The 22,593-nt window shown below is 37.5% G+C and overlaps 1 protein-coding gene across 1 annotated transcript in view; it reads right to left on the bottom strand.

Annotated features, from left to right (window-relative positions):
- The window catches only part of XIRP2 (xin actin binding repeat containing 2), a 73,811-nt gene continuing 52,324 nt past the window's right edge, over window positions 1,107–22,593 (bottom strand). Inside the window, 7 exon segments of the mRNA XM_005676022.3 lie at window positions 1,107–1,572; window positions 6,243–6,376; window positions 8,750–14,716; window positions 14,719–18,067; window positions 18,726–18,856; window positions 20,013–20,085; window positions 20,465–20,575. Of these exon segments, the coding sequence (XP_005676079.2) occupies window positions 6,282–6,376; window positions 8,750–14,716; window positions 14,719–18,067; window positions 18,726–18,856; window positions 20,013–20,085; window positions 20,465–20,575 (9,726 nt within the window). The 3' untranslated portion in view covers window positions 1,107–1,572; window positions 6,243–6,281.

Genomic DNA, 22,593 nt, shown 5'->3' with positions numbered 1-22,593 from the left:
ACAAAAGGTTATCAAAACCCCCAGAGCCTTCTTTCAGAACACTGATACTGCCTGAGTGTGGACTGCAAGTGGCCAGAGGCGTTCTACTCAGTATCACTGTAGTGCCTATTCCTTTTAATTTGCTCTTCCACTGTGAGTTGTTCAGACTGGACTTCCACTCTGGGAAATGGAGGCTTGGCTGTAAATTCACAGCTCGGAGCATCAAAATCTGTGTCTCTGTTGACGCGTGCTGCTCCTATTGTTTGCCCATGCCAATGTTTGATATCCTTCCCCAATTCTCTTAAATACAAACATGGCATATTTTTAATATGCTCTACAGAATCTATTAAATTATGCTTAAAAATGTTCTCATTCCTTTTGGAAAAAGCAGCAATTTTCACAGTGTTCGAAAAGAAGAAATGTAGGGTTTTATTATTTGAGTGGTTTTCTTTAATGTTTAAAATATTTGTCTCAGAAGAGGGCATTGAACTTTTCCTGTCACTGAGGCCTGACCTGGGGACACACTGCACAGGACTGCCTGCAGTCGCTTGGTCAGTCTGTCTATCTAGAGTCATAGCCAGCACGTTTCTTGAGTAAGTCTTTTCAGATTCGAATATACCAAGTAACTCCGGGAGTTTAGAAGCATTTTCTAAGCTTTCAATTTGATATTCATTTGCAGTGCAGTACGCTTCACTTGACAGTGGCAATAGGTTAGGAAATTCTAAAATAGATGTCTTCTGCCTGCAATTATTCAGATATGACGCTGCTACATAATTGTTATTATTATTCTTATTCAAATTCTCTTTACGATTTTCTGGTACCACCTCATCATCGGTGTTAGTAACCTGTAGAACTTCTGCACCATCAGGTTCATTAGCTTTTTCATTTTTCTCTTTCTCAGCACTCTGCGCAACCGCATTATTGTTGTCATTAAGATCTATTTCACTTTTCCTCTTATTCTTTGTATCTTCGGCCTCATTCACCTTATCTTGTACATCCTTATTTCCTTCCTTCTTCTCTTTTCTTGCTTCATATGCTTCCATTTCTTTGATTCCTGTAATATCTTCTTTCTGACACATGAGGATTGATTGCAGGCATGGCTGCAGGAAAGAAATGTTATCTCGTTCTTGTCCTTTACTTTCCACAGTTTTCATGTGTTCTATCAGTGATCCACTTTTAAATCCAGCAGATGTAGGGGTTGTCATTTCCGGTGGCCATTTAGGTTTACTCATTTTGAGCTCTTCCTCAAGGGAAGAGCTTTTCTTAGGTATCTCCCTGGAAGGAGGCCAAATGATTTTTAATTTCCCCCTCTTTCCACATTTTTTCAAAACATCCCTTTGCCCTTCACTCTTACCAGCATCTAAATGCTTATTAAGTTCTCCAAGCATGGGGGTATTTTCCGCATTGTTTTTACACATAGTTGGTTCTTCATTAGGAGTAAAGTCAACTGAGCTGCTTTGATTTTTGCAATTCCATCGATCTTTATGCTGTTTGTGTCCAAAACCTTCATCATAATTTCCTTTTGATTTGAAAAGTTGTTTAAAGTGAGGCTTACAATATATTTGTCCATGAAGTGAGGCATAATTTCCCAAACTGTCAAAAAAAAAAAACATTTTTAAACATTTCATATATACACTGCAAATTCATACAGCATTAGGGAACTGATTATTTCGGTCAATGAATCAGAGATTGAGTACAATTAGCTTACTGGCAATAGGAATGTGCCTATTAATTGAACATTTCTGTTAGATAATATTCACCACTAATGCCCTCTATAATACTTGTCTTGCAGTAGTCAGAATTTCGTGCTGTATGTCAGGTACTGCTACAAAAGGTGCTATAGTGTAATGCATATGTAGTTATAGATGATGTAAAATGGTAGGACTAAATCTTTGCTAACTCAGAGAATTGTGAGGGGCTGCAGTTTTCAACAAATCCTGAATAGCATACAAAAATTAACTATTTGAACTTCCCAGTTAACTGGATTTTGAATGAATGAATTGGAAAGCTTGTCTATGCAATTTTTAATCTTGTCTCTTTGGAAATATTAACAAATAGAAATGCCTGTTAAAATTAACATCAAATTTAGTCACAGGCAGCAGCATCATTTTTTAATATTTCTGAATCACTACATAAAAATGGAGAGGAAAACTAAAAACCCAAGGATAAAATTACAACAAAACTAAGTGACAAGGTATCCTCATCAACCTCAAAATACAAGGAGGGAAGGACAAACCAACATCAGCTACAAGATTAGCATAATAGTAACATGTGTGTGGATGACAACAGAAGGAGAAAGGAAGGTGTCTGATGGACCTGAAAATATGAGACTACAAAATAGTCAATCAATAGTTCCTGGAAAGTATCACATGCCAATCGGAGAGCAGCAGCTCAAATTGGGAGAGGTTTTGGCATTTCAATAGCCAGTGAGAGTGCAAAAGTCCTGTGGCAGGAAAGTCTGAAGAGGCTGGAGAAATTAAACTCAAAACTGACCCGCTGTGATCCTTTAGATCCTACACTGTGAAAAACAAATATGGGAGTGGAATCAAAAGTGAGGTGAACAATGATGACAGAAATCAAAAGGTCCCAGTCAACATGAAGGAGAGAATCCAAGACAGGAAATCCCAGGAATATCAAGGCACCATAGTTTTTTGAACAGTATAAGAAAATTAGAAAAGGTAGCCCTGTGAAGTTGGGAAAACCATGCTGAATTTTGCTTCCTTCCAAGATTTGCGTAAATTAACTCCATATAAAAACAAGCAACAGCAAAGTATCAAGGCCAAGCAGTATATAAAGTTATTATGAGAAGTGAAAGAATAAGGAGCATTATCATTGTAGGCAACAAAAACATGGTAGAAAAACATGTTCTTGAAACATCAAACTTTTAACCTACTATTTCAAAATGAACTAAAAGACATTAAGAAAGTGATAAAAGACCCAAAAGAACAGCATGAATTCTAATTAGAAAAAGCAATAAAGAAGGTTTCAGGTATCAAGAAGAAAACAGTAATGAAAGGAAAAGTCAAACATGTCAGCAATAAAAACCAAACTAAAAGAAAAACAAGAGCAAATTAATAGGAAACATCTTAAGAAAAATATGGCTTTCCTGGTGGCTCAGATGGTAAATAATCTGCCTTCAGTGTGGGAGACCTGGTTTCAGTCCTTGGGTTGGAAAGATCCCTTGGAGAAGGGAATGGCAACCCACTCCAGTATTCTTGTCTCGAGAATTCCATGGACAGAGGGGCAGGTGGGCTACAGCTCATGGGGTCGCAAACAGTCAGACACGACTGAGTGACTAACACTTTCACTAACGAAAAACAGGAAAATTAAAAGGTAAAAAATTTATAATCATAAATGAAAAATATATAATAGGAGTTCCTGAATAAGAAAATAAAATTATGAAACAAGTTAAATACTAAAAAGCTATAATTTAAAGAGCATTTCCCAATATAAAAAAGAATGAAATTACATACGGAAAGATCACAAATTGTTATCAGTATGTAAGAACTAAAGGAATAAACTTTCCATGAGCCTTTTCTAAGGAATCTACTTGAAAATAAGCTTGAGCAACCATAATGACTAAGGAAATCTCAACATAAGGATTGTGGGTTAGATTAAATACACTGTTATATATAAACTGTGATGAAATGAGTGCACAAAGGGAGGTACTATAACATGTAACAGCTACATATGATGACACCAAACACTCAGTACACTATTCTAAAATATGGGGTGTGAGTGATCAGCGGAGCAAATACAATTTTTAATGCTTTGATAATCAAATTAGTGGTGCTGATAGTTTTGTTTTTCTAAAATTGTTGTTCAAATGAATATGGGATAGTCTAACTCTGTTATCTCCTTTGTCTTTGAGAACTAGAAGCCCTGAAGTAGAAGAAGATACAGCTGTAACAGAGAAGAGGCTAAGCAAAAGCTACAAAATTCTGAATTCAATTTGGAAACATCACTATGAATTCCTATTTTTTTTTCTGTATATATAAATATTTACTATATCTTAACACTAAAAAGCTTAGAAATAGTGATCAACTCGGTAGAAAGAGCATCAAGATTATAGTCTTGAAATATTTTACATTTCTCACTAGAAGAAACCAAGGCTTAGAGAAATGACTGGCTCTGCATCTGGGCCAGTAAATGTATAAGATGAACATGGGACATCTAGACCTATCAGATAAAGAGGAAGTTATCACAGACAACTTGGGTTCTGTCAAAAGGACTCAGGAGACAACTTGAAGTAGCTTCCACTGGCCAGGTATAGAATAACTGGAGTTTCAGTAATGATGATAATTGTTTGTATAAACATGTATAAATCTGAAGTTTATAAAGACATTAAAATATCTTAAAAGAGGTTATCTTTAGGAGATAAGAAACTATTATATTAAATTACTAAATAAAAATTGATACATTGACAAAACTGATGAATAAAGGAAAAGAATTATGGACTTATTCTGCCTTTTTAAAAATTAACTTTATCACCGTGTAAACAAATACCAAATACAGGGAAGCATCTTCTGTGAAAGTATTCTAATCATAAAAAGTAAAGAACAAAATTTGAGTATCAGGATTTTGCAGACATCATTGAACAGATATAGGTATTACAAGCTTCAATATCTGCTATGTCACAAAAAGAGAGAAAAGCTGACATAATGTGTTAAGTATACTCTTGTCAATACTCTCTATGTTCTTCCAAAAGGAATCAAATCTTATTTTAAACTTGAATTAATCTAGAACCTGGATTCAGCTGACAGTTTTTGAAAATACAGAGGATAAAGGAGCATATGAACTGCAGTATGAGTGTGTAATCAGCAATTCCAGACTGCAAAACTTCACAGGTCAAATGTCCTGGGTCTTTAACAAGTAAACAATATGGAATGAAAGGAATGGATGGAAAGCCTATAGATTATTTTTAAAAAAGACTTGAAAGACTTGAGAGAGTTTTTTAAAAAAACTGGGGGTGAGTACAGAATTTAAGAACGCACATTTGGGTAAACAAAACTATAAAATGCAAGGAAACAATTACTATAAAGGATGATATTTACTCACAGGCAAGAGACTGGTTTTGTTTGCATAGGGCAAAGGGAGGAAGGAGCTTCTGGAATGGCTAACAATGCTGTATTTCTTGATCTTGATAGTGCTTATGAAGTGTTCACTTTATAATTTAGTGAGCCACGTATTTGCTTTGCTTGGTTTTCTGTATCTGTGGGTGTTATATGTGCTGTACTATGTTTAATTGCTCAGTTGTGTCTGATACTTTCTGACCCCAAGAACGGTAGCCTACTAGGTAACCCTACTCCATGGGGATTCCCCAGGCAAGAATAGTGGAGTGGGTTGCCATGCCCTCTCCAGGGGATCTTCCCGACCCGGGGATTGAACCCAGGTCTCCCGCATTGCAGACAGGTTCTTTACCATCTGAGCCAGCAGGGAAGCCTGGGTTTTATATAATGCTTTTTAAAAATAGCAGTCATTGAACAAATGTTTTTGAGTCCTTATTGTATATTTGGGTTTACTTGGTATTGACAAGACAAACATTAGCACATTTCCTACAGCCAGGGAAAATTACACTAGACTGTGTTAGAATGGGGCGAGCACAGGAGATGCTGTGATCCATATACAGGGGTAAAAGCAGGTCACTTCAAAGACATAAATTCTCAGTAGAGGTCTGAGGAATGATCTGGGGGTGAGGCATGGGAAAACTCCTCCAAGGAGCAGCAACAACATTTGGAATCAGCTAGATGTGAGAGAAAAAAATGACTTTGAGGAACTGAAATTCAGTCTTCATGAAAAGCAACAGGCAACAGGAGGAAGGGGTGTTGGGAGATGAGAAGGGACAAGATATTGAATTGCTTTTTAATTCATATTTATATGTTAATTTTGGGAATAGAGGAAGCCATTATATGTTTAAAACTGGGAAGTGATCCCAGATTTGCATTTTTAGAAAGATCATTTTTCTTATTCAGTGGAGCATGGCATTGGGAGAGGTTGGTGGTGGTGAGAGTTATTTCTCTTATCTATGTGATCTTCATGCTTGGACTAAAGGGCCCCTTCTGAATTTTATTAAGAAAGCAAAACATCAAAAGGAAAAGGTCACAGCCATTCCGAGCAACATAGAAAATGACCACATTTCCATTTGTTGTTTTAACTGATGGAAACAGGATTTGGAAAAACTGACATCTTTGTAGAGACATGATGTTATAAGTATACTGCAAGCTCTTTGAATATTTGGGCCCCAGGCCACAAAACAGTTTTACCTCAGTTTACTGTTGCAATGGTGGCAGCGGAAACAGGATTTATGAAAACTCTGCCTGTCTGCTACTAGGCACTCCATTGGATAAACTGTCTTTCGACAAAGTATACACATTTCCTTGTCTTGGAGTTGCAGTTTCTAAAAATAAAAATATAGAAGAGCTTATGTAATACTGTTTTCAGTCACATTGTAAAAGCAAAACAAACAGCAACAGCATATTAACTGGTCATGCAGTTAGTATAGAAAGCTCTAACACTACTGGTCTCGATGTTCTTTCTCTGGAGGTAGGGCATCTACCATTAGGCTTAAGGTTCTGGTACAATCAACCTTATTCTGGCTTATCTACTATTTATACGTGGTACAGGTTAATTTGTATTATTTTAGGAAATATACATGCGTAAAATGCGTTCACTAACTTTAACACACTGAAAAGGATATATAAGAAAATCGGCCATGAGGCGACCTCCTGAGACCACTTATCATTCTAAATGACTGAACTTTCTATGTATATAAAAGTTTATACCTAACTTGGTCTAAAGTTTTAGTCTTTAAAGTATTCGGTAGAGATTTTTCTAAAATATATCCATATATTTTTTCAGCTGATATTGTATTTGTTCAGGTATTTTCTTGATGACTTAGTGTTGACTCTGTGACACCAATTCTTAACAATCAGATGAGACTCCTAAATACACGGAACTATTCAGGGCCATTTGTCCTCAGTCTAAAGAGCTTAAGATTTCAGGGCTTTGGGGATTCTTATCTCTGCCTGTTATGATTTCCCAGTTACATGTGATTGCCATTTCCTATGAGTAATAGTAGTTATATTACCAGTGTTTGCATAGTTATATTACCAGTGTTTGCATAGTTATATTACCAGTGTTTGCATAGTGGTTCAAAACTGACACAACTTTTGCCAGGGTATTGTTTTGATTCTCACAACTATTCTGTAATAAGCCAGTGTAGTAGTTTTATATGTGAGCATATATGTGCACTGTTCTTTATATAAAAAAATATTATATACACACACTTTAATGTTTTGATGCTCAATTTGGGCTACTAAGAAATCTCCTTTATTTATTTTGTTCTAATAGGAGACACACTTCTATATTTAACGCCAATTTCCTTGTATTTTTTTATGTCTTTAGTTAACAGAAACTCAGCATTTGAAATTAGACAGCTTTGCTTAATTATGCCAGAAGTCAGTACATTAAGAAATCATATTAACCTGATAAAATAGACACATGTTGCAAATATGATAAGGGCAGAATTATTAGTTTCAGCAGTTTTTATTTTTAGGCTTGCTATTTCTTTCGTCTATCTAAAATAATGGGCTACATTAATTATGTCAAATCTTCTTATTGTGAAGCCTCATTAATTGTAAAAAGGAGGAGAATATAAAGAAATGAACTGTTCTCTGATGTTAAAAAATCTGTACTAAGTTCATGTGTTCTAAATTTCTTCTTCCAAATATAATTATATTTTAAAATTATTGTCCATGTTTATCTGTGAATGAGACCAATGGAGCTATAATTTGGGGTTTACGAAAGGCAAAAGAAAATCAGTTATGGGGGGAAAATAGCAGTGGCATTAGAGAGCCAATTCCATCCAACTCAACAACAATAATTAAATATACTTTTGTCAGAGATCTCAATCAATGAAAATCTTTAAAGCACATATGCAGAGTGCAAATTATTTCTTGGATTATTACCAGGTTGTATTGAATGCAAACTCAAACACCACTTAAATCTGGCAGTTAAAATTCTATCAATAATAGGTCAAGAAATATTATTTCATATTGTCTTTAACATGTGTATAAAATAATATTTTAATAAGAAATACTCATAATGTACTGCTGCTGCTGCTGCTGCTGCTGCTAAGTCGCTTCAGTCTGTCTGACTCTGTGCGACCCCAGAGATGGCAGCCCACCAGGCTCCTCCATCTCTGGGATTCTCCAGGCAAGAACACGGGAGTGGGTTGCCATTTCCTTCTCCAATGCATGAAAGTGAAAAGTGAAAGTGAAGGCACTCAGTCGTGTCCGACCCTCAGCGACCCCATGGACTGCAGCCTACCAGGCTCTTCCATCGATGGGATTTTCCAGGCAAGAGTACTGGAGTGGGGTGCCATTGCCTTTTCTGTATAATGTACTAATGGTATACAATAATTAATAAATATATAATTCCATATAATAATGAATGCTACCACAATAGCAATTATTATTATACCTGCTGCTTTATCTAAAGCCTTATTTACCTTGACAAACATAGGTCTCAATAACCTATATAGTAGTGTTTGTTACTCTCACACAGGGCTGGTGAATCATATTAAATGCTTTTGTAAAGAGAAAGTAGTAAAAGCAAGCATGGTAAAGGGAAGGATAGCAACAACCAGGGAAAGCTGTTAGTTTTACGTTATGTTGTTTAGTTCTTTCCATGTACTCTTTTAATTGCAAATCGTCTTAGTTCTCTGCCTTTAAAGGGTTAATCTTACTTCACTCTTTGCAAGGTCATTTACCACGTATAAATGCAGATTCCTCTTGGAAGGTGGTTTCCATCTCTGTTGCAGAAGCATCTGAGGTTGTATATCCCAAGTTTTTAATAACTCTTTCACTCTCCTGCCAAGTCTGTTGAAAATTCCTCCTGAGTTCTTTAGGTGAATCAGAAACATCTAAAATGTGGCCAGCGATGACATCCTCATAGGTGGGTGGGGCGTGCTTGAAGTCAAAGCGAGATCTGCCAGCTTCTGAACCATGTGACGAAGAGACCGTCGTCTTCGACCCTACAACCTGACTCTCAAATGCATCCAGACCTGAGAAATGTTCACTGAGAGACCTTGTTTCAGAGCGTATGCTGGGCAGCTTAACAGGCATCATTTCTTGTCGCTCTCTAGGAAGACTGTGAGAAAAACCCGTAAAGCTAGTGCTTTCTGAAGATGTCAATCCAAATTCCTCCTTAAATGAACGGCTTTCTTGCTTTATATTACGATTTGCTTCTCCATTTACATAAACTCTTCTATTTGACTGTGTGTCAAAACTTAGGCCATCCTCAAATCCCCTGAACCATCTGTTTATTTCATTTTCATGGTCACTCACGAAATTTTCAGCCATTTCAACAGTCCTGTTGGCTGCTTCATATCTCTGCGCGTGCTCTGCCAGGCGAGGTCCTTCGACTTTGCGGATGATTTCCACTGCATCAAAACTCTCAGTATCTGGCACTATGTCTTTAGCGGAATTTACTCCATCTTTGTGAATGTAAGTCGACCTTTTCTCTACTTTCCTTACTTCCTCTTGAGCTTCCATGGATTCTTTGAAAGAACCACTATCAGCATGATTGACAGTTATAGGTATTGTGATTGTAGGTGGAGAGTCCCTACCACGAGCCTCTATCTTAATTTGACGGCGAAGTGTTGCAGGAGACGTGATGATCTCAGACCTCTTCTCCACAATGGGAACCGGGGTTATCGATGAACATGGGATGATCCCTCTGGATAACTTCGCAGTGGTATCTTTGAGTTTCACAAGTTGTTCAGAACGACTCTTGGGTGGCGAAGGGGAGGTACTTGCTCTGAGGATTCTAGTTGGTTGTGACGGTTTGGGTGATGGTTCAGCAAAACTGTCCTTTTTAGGGGACTGGGAAAGCTCATCCTTAGGAGAGGTTTGTGTTCGCCGGGCGGTAGACTCGATCGTTATGAAAGTTGGTGACGGTGGGCGTGTTTTTAAAGATGGAGGAGGAACCTTGGCATCATCTAGTTTAATTTCCCGATGGGTTTTCACTTGATGATGAGCAGTAGTTTCTTGATGAGTTGCTACTTGGTGGTGCTCTGCTTTTTCCACAATTGTATTTTCTTTCTGCTGGGTATTTTTATTATAACTGACATTAGCATTAGACACTTTAGATAATGTTTCATTAAGACTGGTAGCTTTATTTCTCTGCTTTCCTGCTTTAGATGATATCATGGCCGTTTGAATTGTATTTTCACAGGACACAAGCATATCCTCTGCCTGAGTCTTAATCTGTGTTATTTCTTCTTTGATTTTTTGTATGTTATTCTCCATAGCAATGCGAACTCCATATTCTCTTTTTTCTTCACTTAATAGCCATACTGGAATAATATTTAACAGCATCTGAAATGTCTTAAGGCCATTTTTATCTGGCTCTGCTTCAAACTCTTTTACCCTAGACAGAATCTGTTGTAGTTCTTCACGTTTTCTCAAGAATTCCAATACATTTATAGCACGTTTTCCATCATCCTGCTGGGATTCTTTCGCAGAGGAAAATAAAGATTTGTTCTGTGTAATCTCTTGCTTTGACTCTTTAGTATTAGAAAAGACTTGTTTCTGTTGTATGCCCTTGACGCCAAGATATTTTTCTTCCTGAAGATTATTATTTGGCTGGGGCAATTTTTTATGTTCAACTTGACTTTCAAAAGACTGTATATGTGTTTGCTGAAAATTCTGAGTCTGAGAATCAAGATGTGCCTCAGCAACCTTTTGTTCGACTACCTTCTGAGCTGATTTATTCAAGTGTTCTTGTTTTGCTTCAACTATTAGACTTTCTTTCTTTGGGCCAATCATCGGCGGTCCCTGAATTGTTTCTTCACTTCCTAGAGGTTTCCCACTCTCAGATTCTCTAAATTCTCTTTGCTTCTCATGAACTATTTTGACATTACTTTCATGGCTTTTCCCTGTGGTTTCTGTAGGCAACTGTATTGTTGCTCTCTTTTCCTTTGCAGGTAATTGATAATATTTTTCAGTCACTGACTGCTTATTGCTACTACCTTCAGTCCTCGCTTCTGTTCTCTCGGTTTCCTGGTACTGTTGTTTGGTAATGGTTTGAATATCAACTTCAGATTGCTTTTTATGACTTTCATAGCTGTGGTTTGTTTCATTTAACTTATGATCTAGAATTGGAACCTTGATGGTTTTAACTTTGAAACTGGGGGAAACTGGTTTGCTTTGGGGCAAGTGCAACTGCTGCAGATGCTTCTGTTGTGTTTGCTGGGTCCTACATTCTTGCTGACTGTGTTTAATTTCACAAGCTGATTTAGACTGAATCATATCCTTTGAGTTTTGCAAAACTTCCTTTTTCATGGTATCTTTGCCTTCCAAGGTTGCTGGAACATGTTGGAGTCTCTTGGCAGAGAATGTCACTGCTGGTGTTGTGGAAAGCTGGTTATCTGTACAGACCCCTAGTTCTTGAGAAAGCCTTTGAGAGACTGGGTTTGTTTGGGCCACAGTGACCTCTGAATCCATTCCAGTCAGGGGGACCTCCTCCTTTGTATTTTGTAACAGCACGTCCTTTTTCAGCTCTGATATGTTTTGATTTTGGCTCTCTGTTCTAACTATGTTGTAGCCTGAACTCCCCTGTCTCTGGTTTTCAAGCTCTTCTCTTTGTTGCCTGTATTTTTCTTCAGCAATCATTAAGGGTGTTTTAAATTTTCTCATATAAGGTTTTGGACTTTGCTGCCCTGAACCTGCTGGAAATGAATGAGATTTTATGAGAGGTGCGATAGGTTTTTTCTTGGCTGGTGAACTTTCTGGAACTGCCTGTGAAAAAGACCTTGTAGAGTCCATAGATCGTTGTTTTCTTTTATCAAGACTTTTGCTAGATATGTTCTGCTTTGTTTCTATGTGTTCACTGCTAGTTGCCATTATTACTGTTTTCTGATCCATTGAGGGAGTCATTTTACATTCTGTATCTGGCAGAGAATTTTCCAAATCAACTTTTGGGGAACTATGATTCTTTATATCTTCTATGTGCTTGGGGAACTTGGGTTTGGGGAGTGTGGGAGGTGGCAAACGTCCTCCAGATTTTCCTGTTATGATTTTAGCCTGAGAGCTTGAGGCTTCTTCTTGGGAGTATTGTATGAATGTTCCATTATGCTTTTCTTGAACAGAAGAGGAAAGGAGATGTGCTGGTTTTAGAGCTGGAGCTGGAGGAGGAGGGGGTGGTGGTGGAAACATGGATAGACATTCTCTTTCAAATTTCTCGTCTTCTGGTGGTGGAGGAAGAGGGAGGCCTGGAAAACTTTCAAATTCAGCCTGTATCTTCTCAGTGGACAGTGAAGGAGGAAACACATTTTTTTCAGGCAACATCATTAAAGGAGGTGGAGGAGGAAGAGGAAATTCAATTTCAGATGATGCATTGGAAGGTAGAGGAGGAGGTGGAGATGGAGGTGGAAGAGGGAACTCATTTTCCTTTGCATTATTTTCAGGGTTAAATTTGATGGGATTAAAGGACATTTCCATTGCCATTTTTAAATCTTTGGTGGTATTTGTCTTCATTAGAAAGTCCTGGCTCTTCAGATGAATATCAGTCTGCTTTTTGTCAGTTGCTTTAAGTTGATTGTGGCTTTTTTGGGAGACTTTTGCTTTTGTTACATTTGACATGTCTTGATTCACAGGCAAAGGCTGCCACTCTGGTTGAGGGGTCACATTCTTTTTCATTATATCTTTATTAGAATATTGCTTTTCTTGCTTTAACAGAGTCTGCTTCTGAAAGTCCTCTGAAACCTCACGTGTTTCTCCAACCATCTTGTAGACTGGAGCCTGGGTTAAACCAGGCCTAGAGCTTTGTGTATCTGTTGATGTTTTAGTGTTTCGGGGATTTTTAGAACACTTGACAGGGAAAGCCTCAATCTGCTGGTGGTCATTCCCCAGTTGGCAAGTTTCAGTCTGTTGCTTTCCAGTTGTTTTATCAGTAGATTGCGAAAAGACAGCCTCCTTCTTCTGTTCTCTCGCTGTCTCTGCTTCCTTGGTTTTTCGATGTTCCCTAACTGACAGGGTTGAAGTCAACTGTCCGCTTACATGTTCATCCCTAAGATGTTGCTCTGTCGTGTTATCAGTCCAGATACCCACTTGGTGTGAATTAGATAGTTTTCTAAGGTTTTTCTCAAGAGCATCATTGTTTTGTTCGCGATCTATGACGATCTTTATAGGGCCTTTGGGGGCTTTTGGAAGATTAACCTCAGTTCTTTCTTCCATTAAATCTCCGTGACAAGATTTGTTTACAGTTTGATTGAGAATGTCTCCTCCCTCCTGCCACCTGGCTGCTGGCTCAAAGGGTCCTGGTCTTGGCTGAAGAATGCTTTTCTTGTCCCTCTGGACAGCCACCTGATGAATCCCTCTTTTCTGCTCTTCTTTGGAGCCTGCCATCACAGTGTGCACATCATCTTTGACTGCACTTTTATTTACCTCTTTGAAAGCTCTTTGTGTTTCTTTTAGACTCTTTAATGATGCCTCAAGGTCATCTAGGATAAGCTCCTTTTTCAGTATTTCTGTCCTCGTATGTGCAGTCTTTTCAAGGCATTCAATAGCTTTCTCAATATCCCCAGGGATGACATCAGGCTGTCTAGAGTCTTTCCATTTTTGACTTGATTCCTTAAGTGACTTGAGGGAGGTCAGCATGTCACCTTTTAAAATTTCTTCTGTTTTAGCCACTGTTTTCTGACTTACAGCCTGGCTGAGGGAGTTTAGGGTTGACTTCACATCACCTTTAATAATTTCTTCTTTGGGTAACTTACAAGATGTATTCTGAGGCTCTGTCAGAAAAACCTTAACTGTGTTATGCACATCTCCTGGGATGATGTCAGTTTCATTAACAGTACGTTCAACCTGAGATTGCCTTTTCTTTAATAACAGTTTTGTGCCTTCTACATCACCACCAATTATTTCTTCCTCTTTTTCTTGTTTCCCACCTGTTAGTATTTCATTTGAGCCTGTCTGGAGTTGTCTGAGATAATCCAAAGCTCCAGTTTCTATGCATGTTGTAAAAAACTGAACATTTCCTCTCTCAGAGGCATCAATTTTAGCCCTTTCAGATACTTTATTGTTTGATATGGAAGATAGCAAATTATGAATCGTACGTTTTACATCACCCCCTACTATTTCTTCACGCTTAATTGTGTCAGCAGCATTTTCATGGAGAAGACAATAGATAGTCATGTTAATATCACCTCTCTCATCTTCCTGAATCAAAATACCTTTCTTTACAGATCTTTCCTCAGAGAACAGGTTTTTTATTGCTTGTTGGACATCACCACTCACTATCTCTTCTTTTTCAGCATGAAATTCTGTTGATCTGTTTAATAACTGAGTTTTGGTCAGATTAACATTTCCTTTCTCTTCTTCACTGACCAAGATCTCTCTTTTCTTACAGTCTCTTTTGGAAAGAAGGTTCACCATTATATTTCTGAGGTCAACCTTGATAATCTCTTCTTTCTGTATCTCAGGTGATGCTTGATTCATTAGCTTGTATTTTGCCATTCGAACATCTCCAACCTCATCAGCTTCAATGATGATTCCAGGAGCCTCAATAACTTTTTGAGAGTACAATTCTCCTAAGGTTTCTTTAATGCTCTTGCCAATAATTTCCACCTTTTCTACCCTCTTTTCAGTAAATCTGTGAAGGGGTGTGGTTTCAAAGAGCCATGTAGTTGTCTTGACATCAGCAGGAGGGATTTCTTCCTTGGTGATTTTTGTGTGCTTTCATCTGCTTCCTTAATAGAATCCAAAGTTTGATTTTCAAAGAGCCATACTGCCTGCTTCACATCACCTTTCTGCATATCTTCCTGGGTGACTGTTTTGATATTTTCATATTCTGACCCTTCTCCTCTCAGTTCATCTAGAGTATGGGTCTCAAATAGCCACGTGGATGTTTTAACATTGCCCTTCTGTATTTCATTGACACTTACTGTTCTTACATAAGTATTCTTATCCAAATTTTCAGACTCAAAGAATTGTTTACTTGTCCTTACATCCCCACCTTGAATACAGTTCACAGTGGGCACAATATCACATGATTCTTTTGCAATCTGATCCAGTGGCTGGGTTTCAAATTTGTATCTAACAGAACTAACATCTCCCTTCTGAATGTCTTCTTGTGTGACAGATTTAATTACATACACAGTCTCAGATTCATTAATTGAGTCTAATGGTTTTGTTTCAAAAAGCCACCTTGTCCCCCGTACATCTCCGTGAATTACCTCTTCCTTTTTAACTGTAGTGACTTCATGATAAAACCCTTCTCGATCTTGAATTGCATAGAGTGGCTGGGTTTCAAAGAGCATTCTATAGCTTTTTACGTCACCCTTTATTACTTCTTCAGTAATTGTTTTCTTGGTGCTAATATAGTCTGATTCTTCTTTAATCTCATCTAAAGAAAAAGTCTCAAAGATAAAGCACCCCTTTCTTACATTTCCACCTTGTATGTCTGTCACTGTCTTAACTAATTCATCACCTTCTTGACTTTCTTTTATCATATCAATTGGTTGGTTTTCAAAGAGCCACCTACAATGTAAAACATTGCCTTTCTGAATATCTTCTGTCTTTAGGGTTTTGATCTTTCTCAAAACCTCCTCTGAACCAGAACTTATAGAATCTAAGGACTGACTTTCAAATTTATGCCGCATGCTGGCGACATCCCCAGCTTGGATATCCATTTCTATGGCTTTGATCTCCTTTCCTTCTTCTCCCTGTATGCTGTCCAGATTTTCTGTCTCAAAAAGGAAGCATGTTGTACGAACATCCCCACCATGGATTTCCTCTTGTTTCACAGTTTGCAATTTGACTGTTGCTTCAGAGTCATCTTTTATCGTATCAAGTGGCTGAGTTTCAAAGAGCCATGTACAGGCTTTCACATCTCCCTTATGAATTTCTTTACTGCCAGTCATTAGTGAAACTTTTTCATAAAGAGATTCCATTGGCTGGGTTTCAAAAAGCCATCTACAGGTTTTGACATCCCCTTTAACAATATCAGTGACTTGTTCAGTTTTACTTTCTACTTCTTCCATATTGCTGAATTGTTTAATTGAATCAAGTGGTTGGGTTTCAAATAGCCACTTAGCAGATTTTACATTCCCAGTCTGTATTTCTTGAGCAGATATTCCTCTAATTATCTGATATTTATGAATGCTTTCATCAAACTGATCAATGGGCCTTGTTTCAAAAAGCCACCTACAGCTTCTTACATCACCTCTTAGGATTTCTTCTTGCTGGACTGTCTTTACTTGATGGTATTTTCCAAGGTGATCTTGAATGGCATATAATGGTGTTGTTTCAAAGAGTGATTTATTTAGCTCTACAGCACCTCTTGTGACTCCTTCCACCTCTATTTTATGCGATGCATCAAATTTAATCAAGTTGTTTGACTCAAAGATATGTGTATAATTCCTTACATCTCCTCTGTCAACTTCTTCAAGTTTCACTGTTCGTATGTACTCTTTTTTATCTTCTCTAATCTCTTCCAGAGGTTGGGTTTCGAAAATCCATTTTTGGTGCCTGACATCCCCCTTTTCTTCTTCAGAAGCAGTAATGTTTTGAAGTTTTCCTACATCAGGGCTATCTTTTAAAGCCTCTATTGGAAGTGTTTCAAATAGTTGCTTAGTAGTTTGCACATCACCCCCTATTATCTCTTCAGACTTTAGATGGTCTGCATCAGGAACTTCTTTCAGAATATCTAATGGCTGTGTTTCAAACATCCAACACTTTTTAGAGACATCTGTACCTATTACTGTTTCCTTTTCAACGATGACCTCTTCTGTCTCTTCTTTGATTTTCTCCAAAGGTTGAGTTTCAAACAACCACTTGGCCCTACTCACCCCACCTTTGACACTTTCTTCCATGGATATTCCTCTGACGACTTTAATTTCTGTTATATCTTTGTTAATTGTATCTAGGGGATGTGTTTCAAACATCCAACGTGCTGTTCTCACATCACCCTTTTCAACATCTTCTCTGTGAACAGTTTTAATTTCTAGCATTTGACCTGAGCCATCTCTAATAACATATAATGGTTGCGTTTCAAAACATTTTATACTTCTCTTAACATTTCCCTTAATTTCTTTGAGCTCAGATCTGAGTTGCAGTAGGTGCATCTCATCTACTGAGTGAAGTTGTCCAAGTTGATCCAGATGTTGAGTTTCAAACATGTATCTCACAGTCTTGACATCTCCCCCAGTTATGTCCTTTATGGCAGTTTCTGTTGATTCTTCTTGACTCTGATGCAATTTATTCATCGAGTCTAATGGCTTGGTTTCAAACATCCACCGAGCTGTGTGGACATCTCCTCTGGCTAGCTCAGGAATTCTCTCAGCATGTTCCTCAGTGCCAGAAGAATGATCCCCCAGAGTATCGATGGGTTGGGTTTCAAACATCCATGTGGTATATTTCACATCACCACCAGCGATGATTTCTTGATCAGCAATGCCCTTGGAGATGTTGTCTTCGTCTGGAGAGCCATTGTTGATGGAATCTAATGGCTGATTCTCGAAGATCCATCTCATGGACTGCACCTCCCCCTTCAGAATTTCATCCCACTCCAAGTGTTCTCTTTCTGAGTTCAGGCCTTTTTGAGAACTGTCATTCGTATTTTCAAAAACATACCGGGCTTGTTGCACATCTGCTGAAACTGAGCTCCCTGCGTTCATTTGACGAGAAACAATCTCAGAAACCTCACTGATATAATCTTTTTCTAAGTTTTTCCTTAACTCAGGATGGATGTGTTTATATAAACGGTTTAATTCATACAAATTTCTTTGTTTGGAGTATACTTCTTTGGGGACTGGTGGTATTCTAGGAAGGCTGGGGAGTTCAGGGGACTGGGAAAATGCTGTCACATCTACTGGAGGTTGAAGCATGTCGGGTGGGGGAGGAGGTAATTCTTCTGTCTTTTCCGAAGGAGTGGCATTAATTTGTGCCAGAATTGAGGAAGCGGCAGTGTGGTCACTATATCTGGTGGCTGATGTTTCCTTCCTCTGGCTGGTTGAAGTGTAAGAAGTAGAAGAGGTACCCACAATTGATGATGGCTTTAAAGTCTCTTCAGATTCACTTTCAATCTTTAAGGGAGAGAAAATCAAATCTTATAAAGATGAGTATACTGGTGGAGACTTTCTGGGCACTGCCTTTCACCTGCCCATGCTATGATGTCTCCCTTGGGAACAACAGGTGATAGACTCCATTTAGAGACCTACTTCAAAGCAACAGTCAGTATATGTTACTATCTTTCCTGTAATCCATTTGCACTTTTTAGAATTATATGCCCTATTCAATACATCAAGAACTCAGTATTTTAACATTTACCCATAATCTTGACTGTCTTTCCTTCTTTACTTAATGTGCTATGCAGAGTAATCTAGAGGGAAACAATTAAAATCTTAAAGTACTTTTGAGGGTTGTTTTGTTTTCCTTGGAATTTTAGACACAACAGAGTAAGTAGATGACATTTAAAAACTGGCTTTATTACTTTATCTAATGTTAATTATTAAACTTAAGTGCATATATAATTTTTTCTCCCCTAATTTGCTTTAGTGAGAAAAGTTTTAATCTCTGTACTGCTTTTCTCATGTAGAAAAATATTCTTCTTCTGGAACAGAATAAGGACTGGTTCAGGATATTTTTTGCTATTGAAAAACCTCCATTCAATAATTCGAAAATGTTATGTGTTTACATGTGGTTTTATACTTAACATGTCTCTGTGCAGAGAAATTATCTTACCTTAATCTGCTTGGCTGGGGTCGATTCTTTGTCAGAATAAAGGACCTTCTCCTGGACAGACTTTTCAAATTGTTCTTTTAAAAACTTAGTCGAAACCTTTGGAATCTCTTCATCTTCAGGTGTATCTATGACTAAAAACAGAAAAGAACACCAGGATATTATGTAACTAATGAACATGATGTTTGAGAAGTCATTATAATACTATGGAAAACTTCTTATAACATACGTTAAATAAAAGTATTCAGGATATAAGTGTATACATATGGTACTACTTCATTAGGTAAGTTAGTGGATGTCAAAAAATATAGGAAAAAAATGATGGTGGTTACTGGATGGAAAGTCGTAAGTTATGAAGTTGTTATTTATTTTAATTGTATATATTTTCCAAATTTTCTACAAGCATATTTTACTGTTGCGCTCAAATAATAATAAAAGTTATAAAACAAGAAAAGAACAGCAGAAGAACAAGAAAGGATCTACTTCCTTAAGCAAAACTACCATAAAACCAAATTCAGATATAGTTAAGTAACATCTGGGTCACAGTTGGCTTAAATCTTCCCTTTTAGCACTTAGGAACAGCAAAACTCATTCCCCTTTTACAGGCAAGACACTCTGTACCCATTTTATGCAGATCTGCACAAGTTTGCCTGGAATCTAATCTCATATCTGTAGGCTGGAGAATTAGACTTAAACATGTTTGTATCTATCATTAAAGTGAAGTGAAAGTGAAGTCGCTCAGTCGTGTTCGACTCTTTGCGACCCCATGGACTGTAGCCCACCAGACTCCTCCGTCCCTGGGATTTTCCAGGCAAGATACTGGAGTGGGTTGCCATTTCCTTCTCCAGGAGATCTTCCCGACCCAGGGATTGAACCCGGGTCTCCCGCATTGTAGGCAGACTTTACCATCTGATCCACCAGGGAAGATTATCATTAAAAGTAATACAATCTAGATAAATTTTCTGTTCCCAAGGAGCTTGATAAACATCAAGTTTATTCTAGATCTCTAAGGCAAAAACAATTCAGAGGTGACTGGCTTATCACTTTCTAGGCTTTTTGGATACATCATAAAGTTGAAGGGCAATGAACTATTTTAGAAGCTTACTGCATCTCTTAGCATAGACAGAACCTAATTATAATAGAAATACTGCCCTGTCTCCGTTAGAATCATGAGTAATAGTTACTAACTTTATTTAGTGGGAAGGCTTGTGCTTTGGAAGTTCTCTATTCAAACACAGAAGCATCAACAGTATAAAGGTATATTCAAATAAAATAATATCAGATTCTTACCTGTTTCTTGAACATATTGATGGAGCTGAGAAGCTTGATTTATTTCCTTAGTGTGCTTTTCAAGATGAGAGACCTGTGTTTAAAAATAATTTTAAATAAATAATTGTTTTTAAGAAATCAGTTATTTCAGGATTGTACATGTATTCTACATTGCAGAGTGATTTTCATCCAAGACTTCAGTACACATAGAGAGATGCAAATCAAACACTGATCATTTGTTTTAATGCATGAGCTCATGCTGTAACAGAACATATATGAATGGACATCTAAAGTACCCTTATATTTTCAGGGTGCTCATTTTATATTTCAAAGACTTCAAAGTTGGGAAAGAGACACTGATGTGTATTGGTATTAAATACATAAAGGAATATAAAAGCAATTGTTTATAACAAGATCAGAATGTCCACACAGTTCTGGAAACTGTGTGGAAAGTGTTTTTTCTAAGTAGTTACCATTTCTGTTCCAAGAACATCAATTTTGTGTGCTTTGGAAATTTCTGGTTCATTTCTTTCCATTTCCTGGCTGCGTCTTGAAATGTCGACCTGGTTGCTACAGATTACCTCCTGAAAATGAATGAATGAATAGACATGCCTTAAGAAAATTCTGAAATTTTTAACTTTTATCAGTGCAATTTCGGTGAAAGAGACTTCTCAAAAAAGTTGTTTCCTCAGTATATTGCTTTGCTTGACTGTTGTAACAAATGACCACAAACAGTATCTTACAGTTGTATAGGTCAGAAACACTGAATGGGTCTTGCTGGGTGTTAGCAGGCTCTAGGGGAGGATCCATTCTCTTACCTCCAGCAGTTCTAGAGGCTGCCCACTTTCACTGGCTCATGGCCTCCTTCTAGTTAAACTTTTTCTCTCTCTGCCATCTTGCTGATTTTCTCTTCTGATCCCCCTTTCACTTTTATGGACCCTTGTGATTACATTGGACTAATCCACAGAATCCAGGATTATCTCCCTGTCAAAAGGTTAGCTACTTGGCAGCTGTAATTCCATCTTCAACCTTAATTCTTTGTCACATAACTTAACATATCCACAAATCCTGAGGATTAAGATACAGGTATCTTCAGGAGCCAGTATTCTGTTCACCACCCTTAGAAAGCAACGACTGTTAATGAGGCAACTCATACCCCATATGACAGAGATGAATCTCGAAAAGAAAATGAAAATCCTTGATGAAAAAGAAATATATCAATATTGTGGTTTATAAGCCAGATTTTTCATATTACAGAAAGACATTCCTGTGTTCAAGCTGACCTTCTGATTTGGTGGCAGATCTAGAGTCTAATTCAAGAGTATAACCATTACATAAAACCAATATAAACAGGCCATATTATGCTAGCGTATCTCCATCACCACACATCAGGCTGCTTTTGATTTTAGTTATGCCGTTGCCTTCTCCAGTTAAGTTAGCGCAGGTGATCCTGACTGAACTGGATGGTTGAAACTGCTGCTAACTTTGGTGGTCCATCCCTGCTGTTACTCTGGGATGGGATCTGATGCAAATATATGATTGATTGATTGATATGAAGCATTTGGCACACTGCTAAAAATCTTACCATCAAAAAATAGAATGTAGACAGATGACTCTCCAAGAACACATCTATTTGAACACCTTTGATGTTGGGATTTCACTTTACTTTTGATAATTTACATGATTAGCAAGTACTGTTTTTGATATGGGATTTCATTAATAAAAATGTTGTCTTACTAAAGAATAGTCAAGTGAGCAAAGGTGAATTATTGCTATTAATCAAATAGAAGCACTAGAGGTTTTCTTTTTAAACATGGAGTTAAATAGTTTTAAGTGATTAAGTTCTAAACCTTTAAACCAAGAATAAGTTTATATTAAAATTAATTCATGAGATCTTGACTTGTGATTTTTTTCTTGCTAGTATACTTGCAGTGTTTGGCTTTTCCCCCTCAAGTCTATTTGGTATATAGGGTCAAATTTAATAAAGTGGCAGTCATATATTTGCATATATATATTTACATTATATGTATGTATGTGTGTGTGTCTGTGTGTGTGTATATATATATATATATATATATATATATATATATATAGTTGCTAAGTCATGTCCAACTCTTGTGACCCCTTGGACTGGAGCCTGAAAAGCTCCTCTCTCCATGGAATTTTCCAGGCCAGAATACTGGAGTGGGTTGCCATTTCCTTCTCTAGCAGATCTTCCTGACCCAGGGCTCAAACTCTGGTCTCTTGCATTGCAGCTGGTCTCCTGCATTGCAGGCAGATTCTTTACCAACTGAGCCACCAGGGAAGTTGTATATACATATATATATATATATGTGTGTGTGTGTGTGTGTGTGTGTGTATATATATAAAACATGACTTGATCTTATTATATTTCTCTGGGAAGGAGAATTAAGACAAAAAATTGATAACTTCTCAAAAGTCCTACAGAGAATTGAAGCCAAAATCTAGGTTTGCACTTTAAAATGTAGATTATATTCCATTCAGTCCAGTTCAGTCGCTCAGTCATGTCCGACTCCTTGTGACCTCATGAATCACAGCATGCCAGGCCACCTTGTCTATCACCAACTCCAGGAGTTTACCC

Source organism: Capra hircus, chromosome 2 (assembly GCF_001704415.2).
Source record: "Capra hircus breed San Clemente chromosome 2, ASM170441v1, whole genome shotgun sequence".
Lineage (NCBI taxonomy): Eukaryota > Metazoa > Chordata > Mammalia > Artiodactyla > Bovidae > Capra > Capra hircus.
Note: the sequence above shows the minus strand (reverse complement) of the source record. Positions and strands in the feature narration are given on the sequence as shown.